The sequence below is a fragment of the Paramormyrops kingsleyae genome, chromosome 6 (genome assembly GCF_048594095.1).
Source record: "Paramormyrops kingsleyae isolate MSU_618 chromosome 6, PKINGS_0.4, whole genome shotgun sequence".
Lineage (NCBI taxonomy): Eukaryota > Metazoa > Chordata > Actinopteri > Osteoglossiformes > Mormyridae > Paramormyrops > Paramormyrops kingsleyae.
In genome coordinates, this window is record NC_132802.1 from 26,679,521 (window position 1) to 26,701,817 (window position 22,297).

At 45.6% G+C, this 22,297-nt stretch overlaps 1 protein-coding gene across 3 annotated transcripts in view; it reads left to right on the plus strand.

Moving 5' to 3' along the window:
* cdh4 (cadherin 4, type 1, R-cadherin (retinal)) overlaps window positions 1-22,297 on the plus strand; it is a 282,577-nt gene that overhangs the window by 226,984 nt on the left and 33,296 nt on the right. For all 3 annotated transcript variants that reach the window (XM_072712941.1, XM_072712942.1, XM_072712943.1), the window contains 2 exons: window positions 4,370-4,542; window positions 15,275-15,412. In XM_072712941.1, coding sequence (XP_072569042.1) covers window positions 4,370-4,542; window positions 15,275-15,412 — 311 coding nt within the window. The remainder of the gene's footprint in view (window positions 1-4,369; window positions 4,543-15,274; window positions 15,413-22,297) is intronic.

A 22,297-nucleotide genomic window follows, 5' to 3' on the forward strand; every position in this document is an offset into this window, starting at 1 on the left:
TTGGACACTTGTTCAGGCCCTCAATGGGAAGATGAGTCTTCGAACAGATCTGCTTTCCCCGCAACTGTTTCCTCCCACATCGTATGTGTTCTGCAGTTTCTGTTGACTCATAGAAAAGTAAGTTTGCAGCGGATTTTGATATGAAAGCGACTGCAAAGAGTGCTGGCAGAAAAACTGACTCCCATTCAAGCTCTCCCTTGCGTCATGGGTAATGCTTATAAGCTCAGTGAGCCATCAGAAATGTTATACTTTCTTGTGCGTCTGTGTTTTTAAAGGCATTAGTCTAGTAAGCTTTGATTTTATTGTCAAACACAGCAGTAGGATGGTAAGGTAACTCAATTTAATAAAAATCTGTGTCTGCAATAAAAAAACTAAACATGCAAAAACTCTTGTATTTTCCTTGGTCACTTATGGTTGTCATAGTTAGCGTTAGCATTTTTCCCATAGAAATGAATGAGTGGTCCCCATAAAGAAATGTCTACTCGAAGTGTGTGTGTGTGTGTGTGTGTGTGTGAGCGGGTATACCTATCTTCATGGGGACACAATGTCCCCATAACGTGATAAATATCCGTTTTTTTTTCCCTTATGGGGACCGGTTTCCTATTTTATAAAAATCGGTAACTGCTAAGAAAAAACAAAAAATGCAAAAACTCTTGTATTTTGTTGGTTACTTATGGTTATGGTTAGGGCAGGGTAGGGGTTAAGGTTGTCATAGTTAGCATTAGCATTTTTCCCATTGAAATGAATGAGCGGTCCCCATAAGGATATGTTTACCCTACATGTGTGTGTGTGTGTGTGTGTGTGTAAAACATGAAAATATTGCATCGAGAATTTTTCCCTATGTTGGTTTTCTGTTGCTGATTGTTATGCTTCACCAGTTTGTGATTTATTTGCTCTAGGCACAGAATAATAATATGGAACAATACATTGTTTCCACACAGAGTGTTGATAGGTTAATTACAAGTATATGGACGAGAAAGACTTTCACAATTACAGTGAGGGTTATTACTGCTGGATTTATTTAGATTACATTTTGATTAATGCTTTAACCCTACTTGGGCCTTACTTCTTCAATTCAATTATTTTCTTGCAATCCACTTTGTACTGAAATGTATTTGGTGTCATTTAATGCACTGGCTAATTTAAGTCCTGGTTCATGGCCTTAATTAGCAACAGGTAAAATAATTAAAATTTGATTTCAGTTTCTCATTATGCAATGCCTGTTTTCAAAGTGGGGAAAGGAGTTTCAAGAGAAGCAGAGCATTCTTTCTGTACTTTAATGAAATGTATGCTAATGGAATTTTGATATGTGAATTCAATTCAAATTAAATTCAGAGTAATTATTCTATTGGCATAATGTACCAGTATAGCATTAGTATTAGTATACCATTTATAAAAGCAGATTTTTATGGTATTGGCAGTATCTTCCACAATTATCTGCACAGGATAATCCTTCAAAAGGCCATGTTTGTTGTGCTTTTATATCCCATCCTCATCACAAAAATGTAGTACAATCACTATCTTGGAGAACAATGGGTAACATATGAATAAATTTCTAGATTTTAAATTAGTCACAGTACAGCTGCTGGTCAGTTTTGTCCCTGTAACCTCTGACCACATTTCTTTTCATACACCTGTCGGTATCCAGATCTTGCCCCTACTTGGCTTATCCGAGCAAAATGAGCATCCTTAGCTCCAGATGAAACTTGTAATCTTATCCTAAGGGCCTAAGGCTGCTGCTGGAGTATGGGATTGTGGCAAATAAGGCAACATGGGCCGGGATTAATGTTAGGGCAAGGACCCCTGCAGTCCCTCTTCCCGGTTTACATCCACAGGAACATGCCTACATGACCAGAAAGCACTCTATCTATTAGTTCAGTAATAGATTGCTGCTTGGCATCTGGGTTGCAGACATGAGCATGAGTACATTCTGCATTATCTTCTCACGAGCAGGCAGAATTTAAAAATACCACCAGGTGGATGTTATTTTCCCCATCCTGGGGACTTTCCTGGGTGTCTCAGAGAGATGCCATATTTAGAATACTTTAGAATACTGTATGACCAGAGGTTTTAATTGTTTTGAGAAGTTTCCTTACAGGAAACGAAGGACACATCAATCATTTTAGTGTACGAAAACAGCTGTTTTCCAGCTGCTTTTTGTTGAGAAATCGATTTGTTTTTTTGACTGTGAGACACATAGCCGCAAAACCTCATGACACCGGCAGCCCAATCAGATTCATCTCTGCGGAGGATGCAGACGTGTAGCGCCTGCTGACACCTGGTGGCTGGAATCCTTTGAGCAGCTGCAGCAGGAGTAGGAAGGTCCCCTCGAGTCCTATTTATCTTCCTCATTGTAAAACCTCCCGAATGTAGAAATAAAACCTGTAGAACATTTTACTGCCTGTGGTATTTGTGAGCATTGAACTGTCCATCTTTACAGCCTCTCTGAACCTCGTGTGCTGTTAATAGTGGCTTTCTGCTTATTTATCTGTACATTTTTTTTTAGCTTGTTCTGTTGCGTGTATCGGCATAAAGTATCAAATTAAAACAAATAAAATGGAAAATGGCGTCATAAATTAAACGTAGCTCAGCCAGAACGAGGCCTTATCATTTCGCTTCGAGTCGGACTCATTTTATAGACCGTGACTCTCTTTTATAGGTTCACTCACAGATTAACTCTAAAGTATATGAGGTGTGAATCTTGCTATATGCACAGGAGCAGTTTGTACCTCTTTATTGCGCCCCCCCCCCCCCCCCCCAAAAAAAAAAAAAAAAAAATTCATGGCTGCCTTCGCTCTCTCCCATGTGATGCCGAAGATTCAAAGGCTGTCAAGGAGGACAGTAGTGCCTCGTCAGGCCTGGAAATTATCCCAGGGCTTCCAATGACTGTGCACACGCCATGTATGTAATAAAAGTGTAAATTTGGTGCTCCAGATGTTTCAGTCCAAAGCCAATTATAAAGCTTTTCAAATTAAATAGTATTTTAAGGGCACAGCACAAGTCTTTCTCACCTGCCCAAACAAAGAACAGACAATTAAGCCTGTTATGACTAGAATGCTGAGATGTTGGATACAGATTGACATTGACACGTTGCATCACTCGTTATGATATTGCACTGGAGAGGCAGCAACATTGGTCATGGGATCCCAAAGTCCAGTGCAGTTTCCTTTTTCTTTTTTCCCCCTTCTTTCAAAGCGAGTGACAAACCTTGCTTTGAAATTTAATGATGTTTGAAATGGAAGTTGCTGTTGCAATTATCCTGCAGTACAAGCCGTCACAGAAATTACGGCGCTTTCGCATGCAATTAGGGGGCAGTTGGACGGGCCATGCGAGTCGGCCGTGTCGTCACATGTCCGGGTTGATGGAACATGAACCACAGCTGCTACAGATGGCCGGATGCAGAGGTGATGAAGAGTGGCATCTTCCCGAAATGGGGAGAGGTGGATCTCATTCTCCAGCCAGATGCCTCGAACCGTGTGACGACTTTGGATGGTTGAGGAGGAAGAATGCATGGAAGAATGATGAAATTTATACATTTAAAATTCTTGAGCAGCTTTTGATCATTTGTTTAGACTGCAGTCAATTGCTGATGTATTTATTATATTCTGCTGACTGATGCTTTTGTGATTCGTGAAACTACTGTGGTCAACAGTTATGAGGTCACATAATATTGTGGAATATTGCTGCGCTTCAAGTTCTATTATATCTTGGTGTATTTCATATTTTTATAATTGAAGATTTCATCCTCAGAAAACTTCTCTAATAATACAATGCGCTAACCTTGTGAGAATTAAGCACAACGTGCGATTGTTGTCGCAGTGTAAAGGTGTTTTAGCAAGCAAGATGGCTAGCTACTTCTGAAATCTAAATATAGTCAGTCAGAGAGGTCTCCAAACCAAAGCCTCGCTTCAAGTTTCATCTACATCTATTCTTAAAAAACACTCACATCTGTCAGTCGGCAACATCTTATTCCAAATTACAGTGCATTACAGTACAAGACAATGTGTCATCAACATCATAATCCAATAGCTTTCTTAATGGCGGCTTTTGTATTCTGAATCTAATGAATGTTATGCCAAGTGTTAAAATGTTTGAATGTACTGCTGTCAAAGATTTTTGATATTCGGTATTTGTAGGAAATAACACGACAAGATGGTTGCAAACAGTATCTGAGATCTGTGAATTTCCCCCCATGTTTATGCAAATTGCTCCATCATGTGACCAAGCAGCAGAAGGTTGTCGCCAGAGCACAAGGTGGTCTGTTATAATTATGAAAATGGCTTGAAGGTTCTCCATGAGATCTGTGTGTCTTTGTGTGCCTACGCAAGTTCTCGCGTGCATTACAGCTGGTGTGGTTCTTCTTCATCAGGCTCCTATGTGATGAAAGTTACAGCCCACGATGCAGACGACGACACCACGGGCAACGGGATGGTGCGCTACCGCATCCTGTCCCAGTCTCCCCACAGCCCCATCCCCAACATGTTCACCATCAACAGCGAGACGGGCGACATCATCACTGTAGCTGCTGGCCTAGATCGCGAGGTGAGTTTCCCATTCAGCCTGACATGACGGCCCTTATGATGCTCACAGACTGCATGTTACATTGACATATTAGCACTGAAGAAGGTGGTCATTCTTGTGGACTTTTCCTGATGTGCTAATTCACCTCGTGGGAATATTTTCGATATGATCACAAACCTAAAACTGAAGTCAGCATCTCCGATTGAGATGTATTCCCGAAGGTATTTTTCGAATTAATCTGTTGACCTAGAAACAGGGAATTTCCAGTTTTTGCCTTGATTATCATGCTGTCGCTGTCTGACACCAATCAACAGTATTTTTTGTGACGTGGGTCGTTGCAGAATTATGCCATTTCCATTCTCCTGGAGTTGTCAGTTGTGACAAAACCATTAGCAATATATCTGTCAAGGTCCATTCTGCATATGAGGCCACATACCTGTCAGCTGGGCGGAGGGGAGCCATCTCCAGCCTTGCAGTCGTGTTGAGGTTCACCCAGCTGTTCCTCAAATAGCAGAACTATGTGTAACTGTCATTGAAGGCCTAAAAATAATTGCCTATTCCCAAGACTTAGCAAAGTCCTTCTTTTGGTAAAGGCAAAGGGAATAAGACCTGGAGCTTCATGCAATTCTGTTGTGTAAATGAGTGTTAATTTTGTATCCTTGGGGCAATAGAAACCCATGGGGGGGGGGGGGGGGGTTGTTTGACATGAGAACAGAGGATGCCCAGGTTAACCCCACCACAGAGCTGCACTTTGCTCTTCCTCTGCCTCAGACTGTCTTCCAGCAAACAGCACTGATGTCAGATGTCACTGGCTGCAGGAAGAGGGGGGTGAAAAATGAGAAGTATGGCAAACACGGGTTTAGCTTACAGAAACTGCGTTCAACGAATGCGAGGATGTTTCAGCGCCGCCGCCGTTGCGTTTCTGAAGCATACCTGTAGGCGTGCCCCTCAGGGGAAACACCCTCTCTGTAAGAGCACTAAGAGGGGAAGGCGCTTTCAGTACAGTAATGAGCAATCCTGACATTTCTGCTGCCTCTGTCTTCCTGGCAGGAGGCTTCACTGGGACTCCTGAAATGTCAGGGAGGGATAGTTAAACACCTTAAAGTGCAGCGGTGCAGTGGGCTCACTGGTGGTCCCGACACATTCAATGAACCGCCCCATTACATGTATTACTATTATATACTTTTCTATTATGAATTTTGGAGGCAGGGGGGAAAAACCCACGGCATTGTCTTGATTTCTCTCCCACCTTGTGGATCCACATTCCGGCATTTCCAAGATGATCGGTAAGAATCTACAAGACGGACAATAATTCCGTTGTCAATTTACTGCAGACTCCACTTTATACCCAGAATGGGCATTAAGACACGACTGAGCCCAGACCGGTCAGTAATATTGCTCAACTTAAATGAAGTTTGCAGGCCTCCTACACACAAGTCAAACAATAACAAATAATCGCAGGATTCAAGGCTGTTTTAGGCAATGGATCTCTCCAGCACGCATCCTTGATTCCAATTACGGCACAGCCGCAGGCATTCAGAGGGCGCGTTTGCTCGACTTTGATCACTAATGATGACAGCCGGCAAAGGTCAGTATCCGCCTGACGCCCGTTCGGCAGCCACGGCAGAAGAGCCTTGATGATGCACTCTAGCTAGGAGCTAGTAGTTCCTGCCATTGCATCATCGCAAACAGGAGCAGGAAACATGTCTCGGTAACGATCACACCTGAAAACAAACCTGTCTGCTTCAGACTTAACTCTAACAGGAAGAGCATACAATTCTTCTTGCCTTCATGTGACACTATAGATCAAGCTGAATACATAGTGTAAGACATAAACAGTTCAGCAATAGGTTTAGTAATCTCATACTGGTCTTTACATTATACCCTGCCAGTGGGACATTTTTAAACACATTTTTAAACATTTTTTTGGGTAAAATTCAAGCAAGGCACTGATTGTGAACATCTTGTAAAAACTATATGAAGATGAAGGAAAGTTGAAAATGATGACACGGCCTGCACTTGACCGTAACCCCATCAAGCTGTGGATGTGGTATGAATTGTGGAATGAAATGGATCGATGAGTCACAACTACACAGCTAACCGGCACAGATCATTTGTGGGTCTTTCCCTAGCAATTTTTGGGTCGAAAAATGAAAAGAAAGGTGGTTATTTTGATGAGTCTAAGATTTAGCTTGTTTTTTATGACATGGCGTCACAAACAGTTCTTAATCACGTAGCTGCTAGAGGGTCCTCACAGGTAAATCCACTTCCAGAGGATGTCAGGGCATAATCACCCACACCTGCACTCAGTGTCTTTAAGTTCTGCCTGGTCGATGTCTTGAGTTTTGGGTCTACCTATTCAGTCTTACCATTCTGTTTCTTGCTGTGACTTTCTGGCTTCCTGACACTAATCTCTGTCTGATCTTTCAGTTCTCCAGTCTAGTTCTGTGACTTGGACTGATTGGAATGGTTCTGACATTTCTCTGGTTTAGCTCTATGTCTTGATCATCGTTGCTAATTGCTCAGTCTAGTATAGTCCCTTACCTTGGTCATTAGTTGTTCCTCTTGTCACTGTTGTAACTGAAGGGCGTATGACTAGCATGCAGAGAGCCTGGCCACGGGGTGTGAGTGGTATTGGGTGTGCCATTCTGTCAGGGACCATGTGCTGTGCCCAGCATCTACTTAACAAAGCTCGATTGTCTTCATTTCTGTCTGTTGTTGTGACATTTAGCTGTTTGTCATTTTTTCAGTACAGACGCTGTCTGGGTTATGATGCTCCTCGTTATGATATTTTGGTTTTACGATGAGTATTCCAATTCCATTCTATGTTTTACTTTCAGTACATTATTCAATTAATTGCATGAAATATTCAACACTTTATTATAAAATAGGCTTTGTGTTAATGATTTTGCCCACTTGTAGGCTAATGTAAGTGTTCTAAGTATGTTTGAGGTAGACTAGGCTAGGCTATGATGTTTGTTAGGTTAGGTGTAGAGTATTAAAATGCATTTCACTTTGTGATATTTCTGCCTTATGATAGGTTGATCAGAACATAACCCCATCGTTACCTGGGGAGCGTCTGTATTAGTTCTTAATTTGATTATGCCTTTCTTTCTTTTGTTTATGTCATGAATAGTGCTAAATCCTAAGAAATTGCTGGTTTTCAAAAAGATGAATTTTTTTATTTTCCCAATACGCGTAAATGAGTGAATTTCATGAAAGCAGTCCCTGCTTCACTCTGCTTCACCCTGCTTTTACGCTGGCTTTAAGCCGTTGATTTTGAGCAGGAAAGTGGTGACATGATCATTAGAGTCCTTAAGTAGGATGTCAAATGTGTCCTATATCCTCTGCAACACGCCATTACAAAGACCAGTTAATTTGTCAAATCTACACCCTTAAAATTATAAGATGCCTAATAGCATACTCCAGGTATGTCTGATCTCCAGCAATCTGCAGTCCCCCCATGTGATAAAGTGACCACCCTCCTCCACTGAAGACATACTTAAACTACCTTTGGCTGTACTGACTCCAATCAAATGCTCCCTTTGCTTATCGATAGGTGTCACACGGCATCAAATAGGAATTTTGGCTCTTAGGTCTCAGTCGTGCAGGAGAATTCTGGTACAATGGCGGCAAGGTCTTCATGCAAGACTGCAAACTCAAGTTGCCTAGGCTGAGTCGTTTGATTGACTGTCCATAGAAAATAGTTTCAGAACATGGGATGCTTTGGTATTTAGATTCTTCTTGGTAAGTTGTGGTTATTCCTTGTGCCCTATTTTTCTCATGACTTCCTGATAATACAGTGACAGACTCTGACCTAGTAAAGAAAGAGCCCCTGAAATCTATGGACGTGGTTTTGGGGTGCTTTGTGACTTGTTTATGACATAGTGGAATTTTGACAATGCAGTCATTTCTAGAACAGCTATGCCAAGTCTTCTTGATTTGGATCATGTGAATAGCTACAAATCCTTTCTTCATCAACAACTTTTATTTTTCCCCAAGTACCTTCAATAATTTCTTCTCCTGATAATGTGCAGTGCCTCTGGAAAACATATGTTGAGACTTTACGTTAATGGAAATGGCCAAACACAGTCAGGCTTATGCTGTCCCAAATCAAGCCTGACACTAATGGAGTTAACAAGGAGTTGGCTGTGGGGTAACCTTATTATACCAGGAGATAGTTTGTTAAATTACCTCTATAACAAAACAAAGAGGAAGTTAACTATTTTTTTGTCTTAGGCTCTCTCTGTTTAACCCACAAAAAGATGCTACCAAATCCAGCATGTAAAATGTGCAAAATGCTGGAAATCACACAGGACATAAATACTTTTCATTTGGTACACATCTTTTCAGTACATATCTATTGTGGCTCTCCTTCAGCTCTCACAGAGTGACCATTTCAGAAGCTTGTATACAGCATCTCCCCATTATTGTGATTTTCGTACTTTGCTTTCATTACTACAGTGTTGATTCATGCAAAATGCATAATATTCTATTTGATATTTGTGTGCTTATTGTCATGTCCTGCTCATCCAATCCTCCTGTGTGCCACACCCCCTTGCTACCTCGTGTGCAATCCCCTTGTTACCAGCTGTGTCTCGTTATTATTAATTAGTCCTGTATATTTAAGTCCGCGTTCGAGTATGTTTCCCCAGTCCGGTCATTGACGTTATTTATGGTGTAGTTGTCTTCTGATCGTGTCCTGCCTTTGATTAAACCCCGTATTTGCCCGACACTTGGAGTTCTGTCCCTGCTTCCTTGCTCCGTACCCCGGCATTACATAACACTTTTATTTGTTTGAAGGTAAGCTAGTGAAACTTCTTCAGAATAACCAGTCCATTGAATATCCTAACATCAGTAACAACCTCTTCAACTATTGTACTTATATATCTGTGTGTATGTATACTTTATACAGTAAATTGGTAAGTAAGACCTTTGTGTGCCACTTATCTGACCCTGGAATGACTATCTTTTGTGGATTGGACAGCTCATATGTGTGGTTAATAGCACTAGGGCTTAGCTCCGGAGCAGCTCTGTGTGCTGGAGAATCCTTCAATGTAGAGTCCCAGGAGGCATTGTTAAGGGAAAGGCAGTCGAACAGTCACTGCACTGCCACAGGCGAGGATTGGGCAAAGGTCCTTGGGTTAGCGCTAACAGCACAGAAGAGGCGCCACGCACCTTTGTAGCGTCTTCCCTGGGCAAGGTGCTTTCAGATTGGAGTTCTCATCTTCTGCTCAGCCCACGCAAAAGCCTACTGTTGCCCCGACGACACGCAGCTTGGAACTGTATGTGGGATGTAATTAAGCTACACCACATGTCCCATGAATGCATTTCTGGAATATAGGGGCTGTCTTGTGTGTTCAGGAGAAGGGAGAGATGCTGCTTGGTTACCAGCCTCTAGCTGCAAATAAAGTCCACCAAATCCACACACACACAAGCACACACACGCACACAGGTTTGTAGTTATATCTTGTGGGGACTCCCCATTCATTTCTATGGGGCCTTGACCCCTAACCAGCCCTAACCTTAACCAGAAGTAACCAAACAAAATATGAGACTTTTGATATTTTTAGTTTTTTTATTGCTTCACAAATTTTTTTATAAAATTGAGTGTCCCCTTGTGGGGACTGAAAAAATGGTCTCCATGACATCAAAATAACAAGTCATTTAGCCCCCACAATGTAATACATACAGTACATACACACAGCGTTGGTGACCCTCTCATACACAAACTGACACATCAACCCAGCTTCATCTTTCCTCATTTATACAATACAGACACCCATTAATGATACAGTTAGAAGCACCAACCATCTTTTGTGTCAAGCAAGGGCAGCTGAAATAGGGCAAGTAATAAGGTCAGCCTTGAGGATTCTTTAATGTTAATACTGATTCAAGAACATAGGATCGCTAGCGGGCAGCTGAAGAATTCTGAATGCAGAAAGTTTTTACCATGAAGTTTGTTCAGTTTAAGAAGACTCATAGGACTTATACAGAGACAAAATCATTGCATTACTTGAGCACTACCTGCAGTTCTGTCAGCATTTATTTGTACAGTATAATCCGAAAGAATTGAAAGGCTTGATTGCAAATTCCTCTTAGAAGCTTAAAATAAACCATAACATATGTGCAGATAATTAAGTCAGTTATTTTTTCATTATTTTTTAAATGGTTTTATAGAAATGCGGTTCACCTTCATTTGTACGGTTTCTAAAATCCCCGGGAGTCATTGCTTGGAGACTCATATTCTGAGAGAGAGTGTAGAGAAGGGTGCAGCTTACGGAAGCCGGGCTTCCCGTCGTCGTATATGAGAGTGGCACGGTGCTGGCTTAGTTGGAGGCGTCGTGACGAGGTTGTCCCCCCCCCCCCCCATCGCACCCAGGCGTTTCTCGGCCGTCTGCGTTAGATGGGTCCCGGCACCCCTTCGATATGCTGACGGGGTGAGGCACGGCACGCAGGAGGTGAACATAATAGCAAACTTGTCTAATTAGGCAGCGTGTTGTAAATGCTGCGTGTCTGCAGGGGAGAGGGGAGGGACATTTCCAAAAACAAAACAAAGCGTGTGTGTGTGTGTGTGTGTGTGTGTGTGTGTTGCTTCGTATGTACATCAGCTTCACACGTCCTAATCCCCTCATCAGTTGCTGGAGCCTAATTGGAATATTTACGCAACAATTAGCAGGTGAGGAAGACACTTCAGATGTAATTGGGGAGCCTGGGGACGAGGCTCATTAAGGCAACAGCACTGGGGTTTTATCCAGCACGCCAATTAAGACGTGGTTCAAGGGTCCAGGGCCTGTTCTTTGGCACCACCATCTGTTTGAGCATGTTTGCTTAGTGAGGTCAACATGCTCCGGAAGAGCATTCTCGACTGTGAGTCAAACAATAATTCAGTGGAGCATTTCCCTCTTTAATAAATAACACAGGATTCAGTCACATGCACACATCCATATGGATTCACCCCAGAAGTTGCCTGGAAATAGCAGAGGAATTTGTATTGAGACATGGAAATAAATAGGGTTCCAGAATTATTTGAACTAATAGATCCGTGTTGTTTAGATATTTAGATATATACTAGAATGGCTTTTGCATGGAAGATTGACAGAACAACCTGTGGACTGATTACCAAGCTCTCCATGTCCTCTGCCCATCTGTATTTCTGCTCCTGTACTCTAATGGATGTGCTCTACTCATGTACACAATCAGCAGAGAGTGTAGCTCTCGTGCTTCGTGAGTGTCCATCTTCCAGCTCGCTTTTTTCTGATGGGTTGACGCCAGACTGAGTGGAGCTTAAGTGTGGCTGTTGCTCTTCATTAACTGAGGCTTTCAGGGCGTTTCTGCAGCCATGGCCCCTGCACTTTAGGTCCGATACATGCTCAGCGCCTGGGCCAGTGTGACCTTAGTTAGTAAATCGATTGCCATGTGAAGCCAAGGTGCATTCTGGGGAAGCAGAGTCTCCCTGAACAGATTTCCCTGGAGCTCTGGGCACAGGTTGAGGAGATACAGAAATGGTCAATGAAGCAAACAGGCACAGGAACACACACAGAGGTACATGCAGATACAGAGGTCACCTGCCAGTCAAGGTTATCTCAAGAGTAGGACCATGGAAACATGATCACATATACATGATGTACACAAAGACAGTGATATCTCAGACGTCTGTTTGTGTAGGTGTGTGAGTGCATGTTTACGTTGGAGCTGTGTGTGGGTTTCTGGTTGATGGAGCATGTGTGCATCGATGTGAGAGCAGAGACTCTGCCAGTGTCTGAGATTGGCGGAGTAATCATTGCAGTCAGTGACTGACTGACTGACTGACTGAGCGGAATTCACGTTTCACACATGCTAAGACGGGCTTATGAACACAGTGAACACACACACACATACACTCTCTCACATACACACACACACTTACACACACACTATTGACAGTCACTACATACACTCAGCACCATAGTCACTCAGTACAACTTGAAACGTCAAACCTGAAAATCATTAAACACTTCTATTTAATTGTTCAGTATTTTAATTGCTTTTTAAAAGCCTCTTTCATAACAAGCACTGAGATTGGGTTGTCGAATCCTTCCGTTTACCTCACGGTGGTGAATCACGCCCGCTTTGTTAACTCCACACTGCCTTCCTACTCCATAAATTAAAATCCAGTGGCTCGGGGCAGTGGGAAAAATCATATTTTTGTTCTTGCAGAAAAAGATTGCTTATTTCTCCGTGACCCGATTTAAGGGAAATTGCGATCAGCGGCGGAGATCTATAAAACTCATTACACTCCTCCTGTTGTTTGGGGCCCAGTGAGCCAGGGTGCAGCTGAGAGGAGAATTATAAAGCCGTTGACGGGAAAAATGTGCCTGTGCCTTTAATCACCCGGGACCAGTCTGCAGGAACCCATGGGTGAGCCTCCCAAATCCAGCTATCGTCCGCCCTCCCAAACTCTCGCTTTCAAAAATGTTTTCTTACAAACCTATTCATGTCATTTCTTCTCACACAAACACAGAACATACGTTTAGGGGCAGAATTTCAGATAACCCACTCATGTCCAACACAAAGGGATACACACGTGATTTCTCACATGCATATGCATACCTGCACACGAGCACGAGGCAGCCTGTTACTTGAGCTACTCAGGAATGCTGAATACATTCAGGTGTGCTCCTCGACCCAGTCTCGGTCCACTGTATCATTCTCACAGACAACCTTGAGGTCAATTCCCACACACAATGTGCACATGCTCTGATTTCACACAGAACCGACCCTGCCGTAAATTCACACGAAACCATTCCATCGTTTGTCGTGGGGGCGCTGATGGGAACAGCAGTTTCCTGTTGAGTGAGCCTCTCAGCACAGCCTGAGCTAGTCGCAGAAATGCAGCCGCTTGGGTGGACTGACACGTGACAGTGACGGATGTCAGGGTGGAACGTGGGCGGCGGGGCCCAGCGGGGACATGTGCTGTACATCAATCCTCCAGCAGGTGCTGCTCTCCCGTCGACATTAAGCTGCTTAGCTGACGATTTTCGTCCAGAGCGAAAACTCGTCAACGCACCAGGATGCTCTACTGGAACAACTTGGTTTTTGCATTTTGTTTAAGTATGTACTAGGTGGTCTCCTTCAGGGCACAGGTCCATACTCGTTTGGAATCCCATTACACAATGGTGTACGTTGTTGCCCTTTAATACTCTATATATTTATATAGTTCTTTCTACTGTGACTGTACCTTTCTCGGATTATACCTTTGACAGGCTGTACCTTTATCAGACTATACCTTTGACAGACTGTACCTTTGACAGACTGTACCTTTGGCAGACTAAACCTTTGACAGACTAAACCTTTGACAGACTATACCTTTGTCAGACTATACCTTTGACAGATTATACCTGTGTCCGTGAGGTAAGAACCATTTATAGCCCTCAGATTTGAACCTTTTTTTTCTTTAACAGAAATATTAAATGAGAAATAGCTGCTACGATGCGGTCCCAGAAAGGGCGGCCCTTTTTCCTCTATGCGTACCCAAAAGCAATGGCCAGGCCGGAGATAAGAGAAGGAGAGGTTACCCTTGACAACACTGTTCTATTCCGAGCGAGTGTCCAGGACCACGGACAGCGCGCCCCGGCCCTGAGCCGTGGGTCCTAAGCATCTGCGAGCTGGGAGTTATGTAACAGTCGGGATGAAAGGAGAGGCAGAGACGCAGAAGAAACCAAGGTTTTTATTCTCTTTTCCCAAGATTAGAGACCTGCGCTGTCCAGTCTCTGCCAGTGAGAGAGGTGTCTTTACAAAGACTCTTCCCCTCTCACACAATCCTCCACAGTCTCCCCTTGACACCGCAGGCTGTCTCTGCTTACCTTACCTTCTCTTCTTTATGTTGGGATTTAATTCTCTGGCAGGCGAACTGTGCTTTTATTCCTAATATGACCCACGCAGTAATTGCTTTAAATTTCCAATATTAATTTAATTTAAAATCTTGACCTCTTAATTTGATGCACTGAAGTTTTGCCTCAGTGCCAAGCAGAGTAAGTCATTTTGATTGCCACCCCCCCCCCCCCCCCATAATGCAGAAAACCATTCCGGATGTGTCATTTCTGCAAAGGCCTGACGGCGCTCTAGCCAGATGTCAAGAAAGCAGCGCTTTCTGTGCTTGGAGGGGAAAAGAAATTATGAAAAACTTCCGGGCATTTTCTATATTAAGGAACTAAGTAATGTTCGTTCGCCCTCAATAATATTTTCTATACAGTGCTTCTTCTAAAAGTGGCAGTGCTTCCATTAACATGACTGATGATGCTGCTGTCTCACAAGCTCACAGCCGGGACAGTTAGACTGTAATGAATGGGGGCTCGAGTAGAAGACACACCAGCACCTGGCGCAGGAGGGCCTGCATTGCTGAGAACCCGCCGTCGTCAGAGGTGGGGAGAGGGGGCACAGTGGACTCCCCTCCCCTCCATGAACCATGCCTGTTTGTTGTTGGGTGACATTGCCAGTGCACTGAAAATGTGAATGGGAATGCATGTCTGTGCACTGCAGCGTTTGACACTGGGCATGGCATTGCATAACGGGGCAATTTCAGGGGCCCTTTCAAGCCGAGCCCTACCCCTTTCAATGGCTCCACCCCCCTAAGCCTTCATTGTCGTCTCTAATGTAGCACGTGATTTAGTCTCCATTGCTTTCGTTCACTCATCTGCGCAGAGCGAGCATGACCCCTGAAGCTCTCAAAGTGTGGATTTATGCTGAATGGGAATTGTATTCTCCCCTGCAGAAAGTCTCCCAGTACACGATCATCATCCAGGCCACCGACATGGAGGGCAACCTGAACTTCGGGCTGTCCAACACCGCCACCGCCATCATCTCCGTGACGGACGTGAACGACAACCCGCCGGAGCTGACGGCCAGAACGGTGAGCTGGGGCTGGTATGCTAGTCGTGTTGACGGGCCGGGTGGAGGTGACAGGCGGTGGGTGCCGGATGCAGGGGCCCGCGGGGGAGGCCAGTGAGAGAGCAGCGGCTGTTGACTCAGGTTGGGTAGGTGAACCAAAACAAAGGCTCAAGAGTCATCTGAGAGTGAAAAACAGTGACAGTAACAACGGAAAACGCTGTTATATTTCCCGGGAGGACACCTAATACCATCTGTCTTGGTGGAGTGTTGGAGTGTAAAATATTGCAATTTCCCCAAGGATCCCAGTTGCTTCAGGCTTGTTTATAGGCCTGTTAAAAAAAAAAAATGGTGCTTATTTTTTTCCTAATCCCTTTTTGACAACGTTGTTTTTCTCCCTCTCTCTGGGTTCAAAAGCGAGGCTTATAGATGACTCACATGGTACCTCGGACGACTCTGCAATCTGTCATTCACGGGGCCGAGGCGGCGGGGAGAGGGAGACCTCCGTCCAGCACACGGAGGGGCCCCCGCCCTTCACGGGGCGCTCGGACGTGTGTCTCTAATAGCCAATGGCAAAAGGCTGGTAGCGGCCAATCGGAGCGTCATTGCCGATGATACCGTCTCACGGGCAACGGGGGCAGAGACACACATATATATTTTTTTTTCATCCGCTGACTTCGCTGTGCTCTATTTCGGACCCAGCAGGTACCATCACAGCAAGACGAGTGCTGGGCACGATAACGGCTGGCAGAGATTTCAGGAGACATGCGTCTTTTACACAGGAGAGGGGGGAACATCAACGGTCGGCAGTCGCCATCGCCGTAACGACGGCCATAATGATAGCAATAAACGACACTTTGTGTCACAAGGTTTTTAAAGCAAAATAGAAAAAGAGAGGAAGAAAAGCATTACTACAAATGTAGCCGCAGGTTATTTAGCGTGATTGCTGTTCCTGTTTTTTCTGTTCCCCTTCTTTATTCACTGGAAATGAAATGTCTTGGTGCTGAGTGCCCTTTAGCTGGGTCTGTCCTTCTGGGTGGTTAATGCCCCCCCCCCCCCCCATGCCTTGCGGGGGCCCCAGCGCTGATGTTCCCTTGGAGAGTAAATGACACCTATTCCGGGGAAGCAGGAGTGCACAGGAAGCAGCAGCATCCTGTTGATAGCGAGGAATGAGGAAACTCAGAGGGTAATTTGTTATCCCAGAGGATTAAATGAGACGGGCAAGCAGTGCCCAGCGAGCGAGGCGAGCTCTACACCGTGCTCGGGCAGGAGCAGCGTTGGGAGTACAGAGAGTAGAGTGGGGGAGGAGCAGGGAGAAGATGTAAGGCTGGGCAGGTAGGAGGAGGAGAGCCATCAGGGAGGAGAATTACGGCACTGGGGTTAGATGTCAGTGAAGGACCGTAGCGGAAATGGTGGAGAATAGGGACAGTGCTGACCAAACAGGACTAAGGGTGAGGAGTGGAAAAATCAATAAGTCTTTATTTAAGAGAACGGCTTTAGCAATAGAGCACGGCTGCTGAGAGGCCTTTCACAGGTGTCACAGGGTGTCCCTAAGGCCCGCCGAGAGTGAGGGGACTCCGGGGCAAAGGAGCGGATGGGGATGCGGCGGCGGACCGGCTGGTCGGGGATGCCTCTCTCCGTAAGACCTGCAGCTAGTCCCACGGATGTAGAAGCGTTTTACTGTAAACATGCTGAAAGACACAGAGAGGAAGGACAAAGGAACCATCTCAAGCTGGTTTCACTGCTATGCAAATAGAATCATGCTTCCATATAATAGTAACTCTGCTTCTCCATTATAGGTAATGATATATTAATAAGGTATATGCCTGCATGGTCATTGCAAATATTGTACCAGTCAAAAGCATGGGTACATTAGCTTTTCCTGCATTTCACTCTATTTTAGCTATATTATCCTCCTTACAATAAAAGGTCTTTAGGCAATGATGTAATACATACCAAATATTGCAACAACCCAAAGTGTCCAACATCTCATTTTAAAACATTTTCAGACTCTTCAAAATATCTCCCAATTGCTCTGATGAAAGCAGTGCAGGTTCTTGGCTTCCGGATGTAACCACCTGGAATGCTTCTCCATCAGTCCTGAAGGAGGTTCCACAAGTTGGGTACCTTGTTCTTACACTTCAATCCAACTCATTCCAAACCAGCTCTGTAGGATTTGGGTCGGGGGATTGTGGGAGATTGTGGGGGCCAGGTCATCTGTCACAGCGCTCCATCTCTTTCCTTGTTCACAAGATAGTATGTACTACATAACCTCAAGGTGAGCTTAGGGTCATTATCTTGTTTAATTTCCTTGATTTTCAGTAGGCGTATCTGGACTTTTGACCTGTACTGTAGTTATTGCTTGTACATTCGCTCGGGAGTTCTTGCTATTAATAATATATGAGCAAACTGGATCTGTCGGGCTTGTGTAGTTTAGACTTACATTCCGGCTCACATTGTGATGCACACCAGGATGGAACTGATGCTGGGACTCATACTTAGACTTATTAAAACAGGGACTCACGTGTATACTCTCCCCAGGGTGTACAAACTGCTCTCACACTGAGATTCACACTGGTGATTCACATGCAGAGTCACACTGGGGATTAAGATTCACATACAGATTCACATACAAACTGGTGCTGAGGATGAAGACCAGGATTCACATATAGAGTCACACTGGGGATTAATACCAGGATTCCCATGCAGAATTACACTGAGGATTAAGACTAGGATTCACATACAGACTCATGCTGAGGATTAAGAACAAGATTCATATACAGAGTCACTCTGGGAATTAACATAAGGATTCACATACTGACTCATGCTAGAGATTAAGACAATGTGTCACATACAGATTTACCCTGGGGATTAAGACCTGGATTCAGATACTGACCCATGCTGGGAATTTAAACCAGGATTCATATAGAGTGTCACACTGGGGATTGAAACCAGGATTCACATACAAAATCACACTGGGGATTAAGACCAGGATTCACATATAGAGTCACACTGGAGATTAATACCAGGATTCACATGCAGAATCACACTGGGGATTAATAGCAGGATTCACACACAGCATCACACTGGGGATTAAGACCAGTATTCACATACAGAATGACACTAGGGATTAAGAACAGCATCCACATACACAGTCACACTGGGGATTAAGACCAGCATCCACATACACAGTCACTCTGGGGATTAAGACCAGCATCCACATATACAGTCACTCTGGGGATTAAGACCAGCATCCACATATACAGACACACTGGGGATTAAGAACAGCATCCACATACACAGTCACTCTGGGGATTAAGACCAGCATCCACATACACAGTCACTCTGGGGATTAAGACCAGCATCCACATACACAGTCACTCTGGGGATTAAGACCAGCATCCACATATACAGACACACTGGGGATTAAGACCAGCATCCACATATACAGACACACTGGGGATTAAGACCAGCATCCACATATACAGACACACTGGGGATTACACCACACAGGTTGATGCTGAGACTCACTCCTGAACTAAGGCTTACATCTATTCCTGGGCCACACAGTGACGTCCCTGAGGCTGGTATCAAGAGTCACACTGGACCTTCAGGAATCTGGCGCCGTTTCAGCTCCTTCCTGATCTTGGGGGACGTCGCGTTGGCCGTCGCTGCTGTACTGATGTGTGGCAGCATTGTGGGAGCCAAGCTGGACTAAGAGACGGACACTGCCTTTATTTCTGTGGAGTGGCTGACCGCATACTGGGACATCCTAATGCGTCAGACGGCCCAGAATCATTCATCCCCTGCCTGACTGCTTGCTTTCCACATCCTGTAGAGGAGTGTAGAGGTGCAGAAAAAAGTGTATAAAGGGTAAAATTTGTTCTGTTGCGCTAATCTATCTAGTTTACATTTTGCATCCAGGCGCAGGAAGAAGAATTGGGTTATAAAGCCCCCCCCAGCTCTGGACGCTAACTCAGCTAATCAATCTGAGAGCACAGGCGAGGGGTGGGGGAGGGCCGGCACGTGCGTTTCTGTTCGTGCTAATTGTGTAGACGACCTCCCATGAAAAAAACAAAGGAAAGGCTGCTAATTGGTGCATCACGTTCCCCAGATAGAGGCTCTCAGCATCGGAGCTAAGTAGGCCAGGTCCCTGGGCGAAGGAGCCCCCCCCCACTGCTGCCATTAACCCTGGGCATCCCTGTTGGCCGGATCTGACCCCCTCCTGGCATCTCAGGGATGGGCCCCCCTCCCGATTAATTCAGCTGCTTACGCCGGCACTGGCTCTGGAGGACTGGGCTTACATAGGCGGAAGGTCTCAGTACCGGTAGGCTGTTGGTGCGCGGCTGACAGGCTGGAGAAGCGCGAGGCCTGAGCTGTTCACCTCGCCCGCTCCCCGAGGAGCTGGCTCTCCACCAGGGCATCTGTGCTGTTTCAGGGGCGTCTGCGCAGTCCTGCTGCTCCAGGACAAGCCATCCATAAAAATCACACGGGGTGGATTTTGTCTTCATAAATTTGCCTGAAATGTGCACATTTTTCGTACATCGCCATCCATCCAATTTCGGCTTGGCGGCAGCAATTCCGCAGTGAGGCTGCTTTCTCCTCCCGTCCCGTTTCGGCACTCGTCCTCTCCTCCAGCCCAGCAGTTCTCCTTCTGCCTCCTCCTCTCCTCATTCCACAGCCGCCTGGGCTCCTCTGCAGACAGAGGCTCAAGCGTGAAGGGGAGATAAGGTGCTTAGTGCGGGGGCTCTGCCGGCAGCAGCCGTGTGCCAGTGCCAGCGCCCCCCCACCCCCAGGGGGCGCATTACAGCTTCATGATGATGAATTTGGAGCTGCCTCCAGGTGCACATTAGTGCTCATCAGCAGGTCCCCCCCCGCCGACCCTCCACCCAAACCCTGGGACTCACCGAGGGGCTGGCTGAGGATCCCACCGGAGGCTTCCGCCATCAGCCAGGACTGCTGACTCAAGCCCCACAGAGACACGATGAAAATTCACAGGCCTTTCCCATCTGAAGGCCGTAAAGTCCCGGTAAATGGCTCCAATGCTGGGCATAGGCCCCGTGCATCGGAATCCTCACGTATGATCTGCTCGGCTTCCCATCTCCGCTGGGAGGCCGGGGAGCCCAGCTCAGAAAGAGCGCTGACTTGGCACTTGCTGATGCAACGCTGTTGCCCTTACAGCTACAGGATATAAAGCAGTTATTTACATGAGTAGCAATTCCTCTTTTCCCTTCCGCCGTGACCTACCCAACAGCAAAAACCTCTTTTTGCAGGTATGCCCTTAAAAATCCTATTTTTGAAACACCAAAATAAGCAAGCGCTTTTTTTCCACTTGTCCCCTTTGCGTCCCCCTGTTCGGACGTGCTGAGACACAGTGGAGCTGTGTGAACGGGACGGTGGTCCAGCTAAAGCCTGTTCGGGCTCAGGGACATGGGCTTCCTGTGAGCCCAGACTGCCGAGGCCTCTGGCTAAGGAGCAGATCTAGATGTTGCTGTGAAGGACACTCCTATCCTGCTGGCCAGGGAGAGTTCATTACCAGCTGGTCTATGCCCCCCCCCCCCACACACACACACACACACGCACAATTTGCATTTGCGTGTGACTGATCTGTCGAATATTAAGTTTTCCCATCGTTTTTTTCTCAGAAGGCGGAAAACAGGATAGAAAATGAAGAAGTGTTTTCCCCTCTGCTTGACAGTCTTGCCGACAAATGCATGCGTGTTTTTAGCCGGAATGTGGTTCACCGGCTCCTACCACGCCTAATTGCACTTTGAATCGTTATGGCGTCATGGTAATGTGCAGTCAGCAGTACATTTTGCTAGTGAGATTCTTCCACTGAGAATGTGCATAGAGCCGATGATAAGATTTCAAATGAAACCAATAGGAATAATTAGGGATTACGCTCGATGTTTAATGGATTAGGCAGTCAATGGGGATGATACCCTTCCCAGACTATAAAAATTAGAAAAAAGTCACGACGCTCTAGAGCTAGCGTAACTTCAAATGAGCGAGCAACAAGCACAGGTGAGGGAGGACAGAGCTGTGAATATTCATGCATTGTGTTTAGGTAGCTTTCGGGAAGGGAAAGTGGTGCTGAGATTGAGAACTACTTGCATCCACCAGGGGGCAGACACGTACACTCCAATGCCCCCATCCTTCACACCTCACTGGGGCACCATTATGCTGTTAGCCACTCCATAACAATGAATTATGTCAGGCAGTCCAGACTAATTGCTGTCAGAGGGGGATGAGATGAGGGGAGCAGGAGACAAATTAGAAAAGGAGCGTTTTGTCAAAGGTAATTTTTTCCCCACTCTTCCCCCGCGATGGCGTGTCAATTTGCCGCGCGCTTGCCGAGGCCCAAACAACCCCTGCGATACCGCTGGCAGATCCAGTCCCGGCTGCAGCCATCGTGCAGATGAATGTGCTCACCGACACCGGCCTTGCACTTCATCGGGCCTGGACGTGTGTCCCACCCTCAATCCCCACATCCTGCCACAGTAATCCACCCCCCCAATGGCATAACCGGCTGTGAGGGATCCCCCCCTGTCACCCATCAATCAATAAACCAAGAAGATAAGACCCCACTCATCAATAACGCACCCAAGCCTAGCTGATCCAGCTAGGGCCCTCCCTTCGCCGACCTGCTGAATTGTGACTTCCACGGGATTGACAAGCCCAGTCACGACCAAATTATGTCTTATTACACACCCCGCGCAGAATCCCAGTCGGCACTCTGCAGGACTTTGTACTCTATAATGGTACAAAAAGCAAACGTTACTTAACACTGTATTTATTCATATCCTAGACGCCCTGAGATTCTTGAGATAGAATCAAAATTCTTTAGTCCTTTTAGTTTTGTTTCACTTCAGAATTTAAGTTTCATCCAAGTAGAGCTGAGTGACTGCAC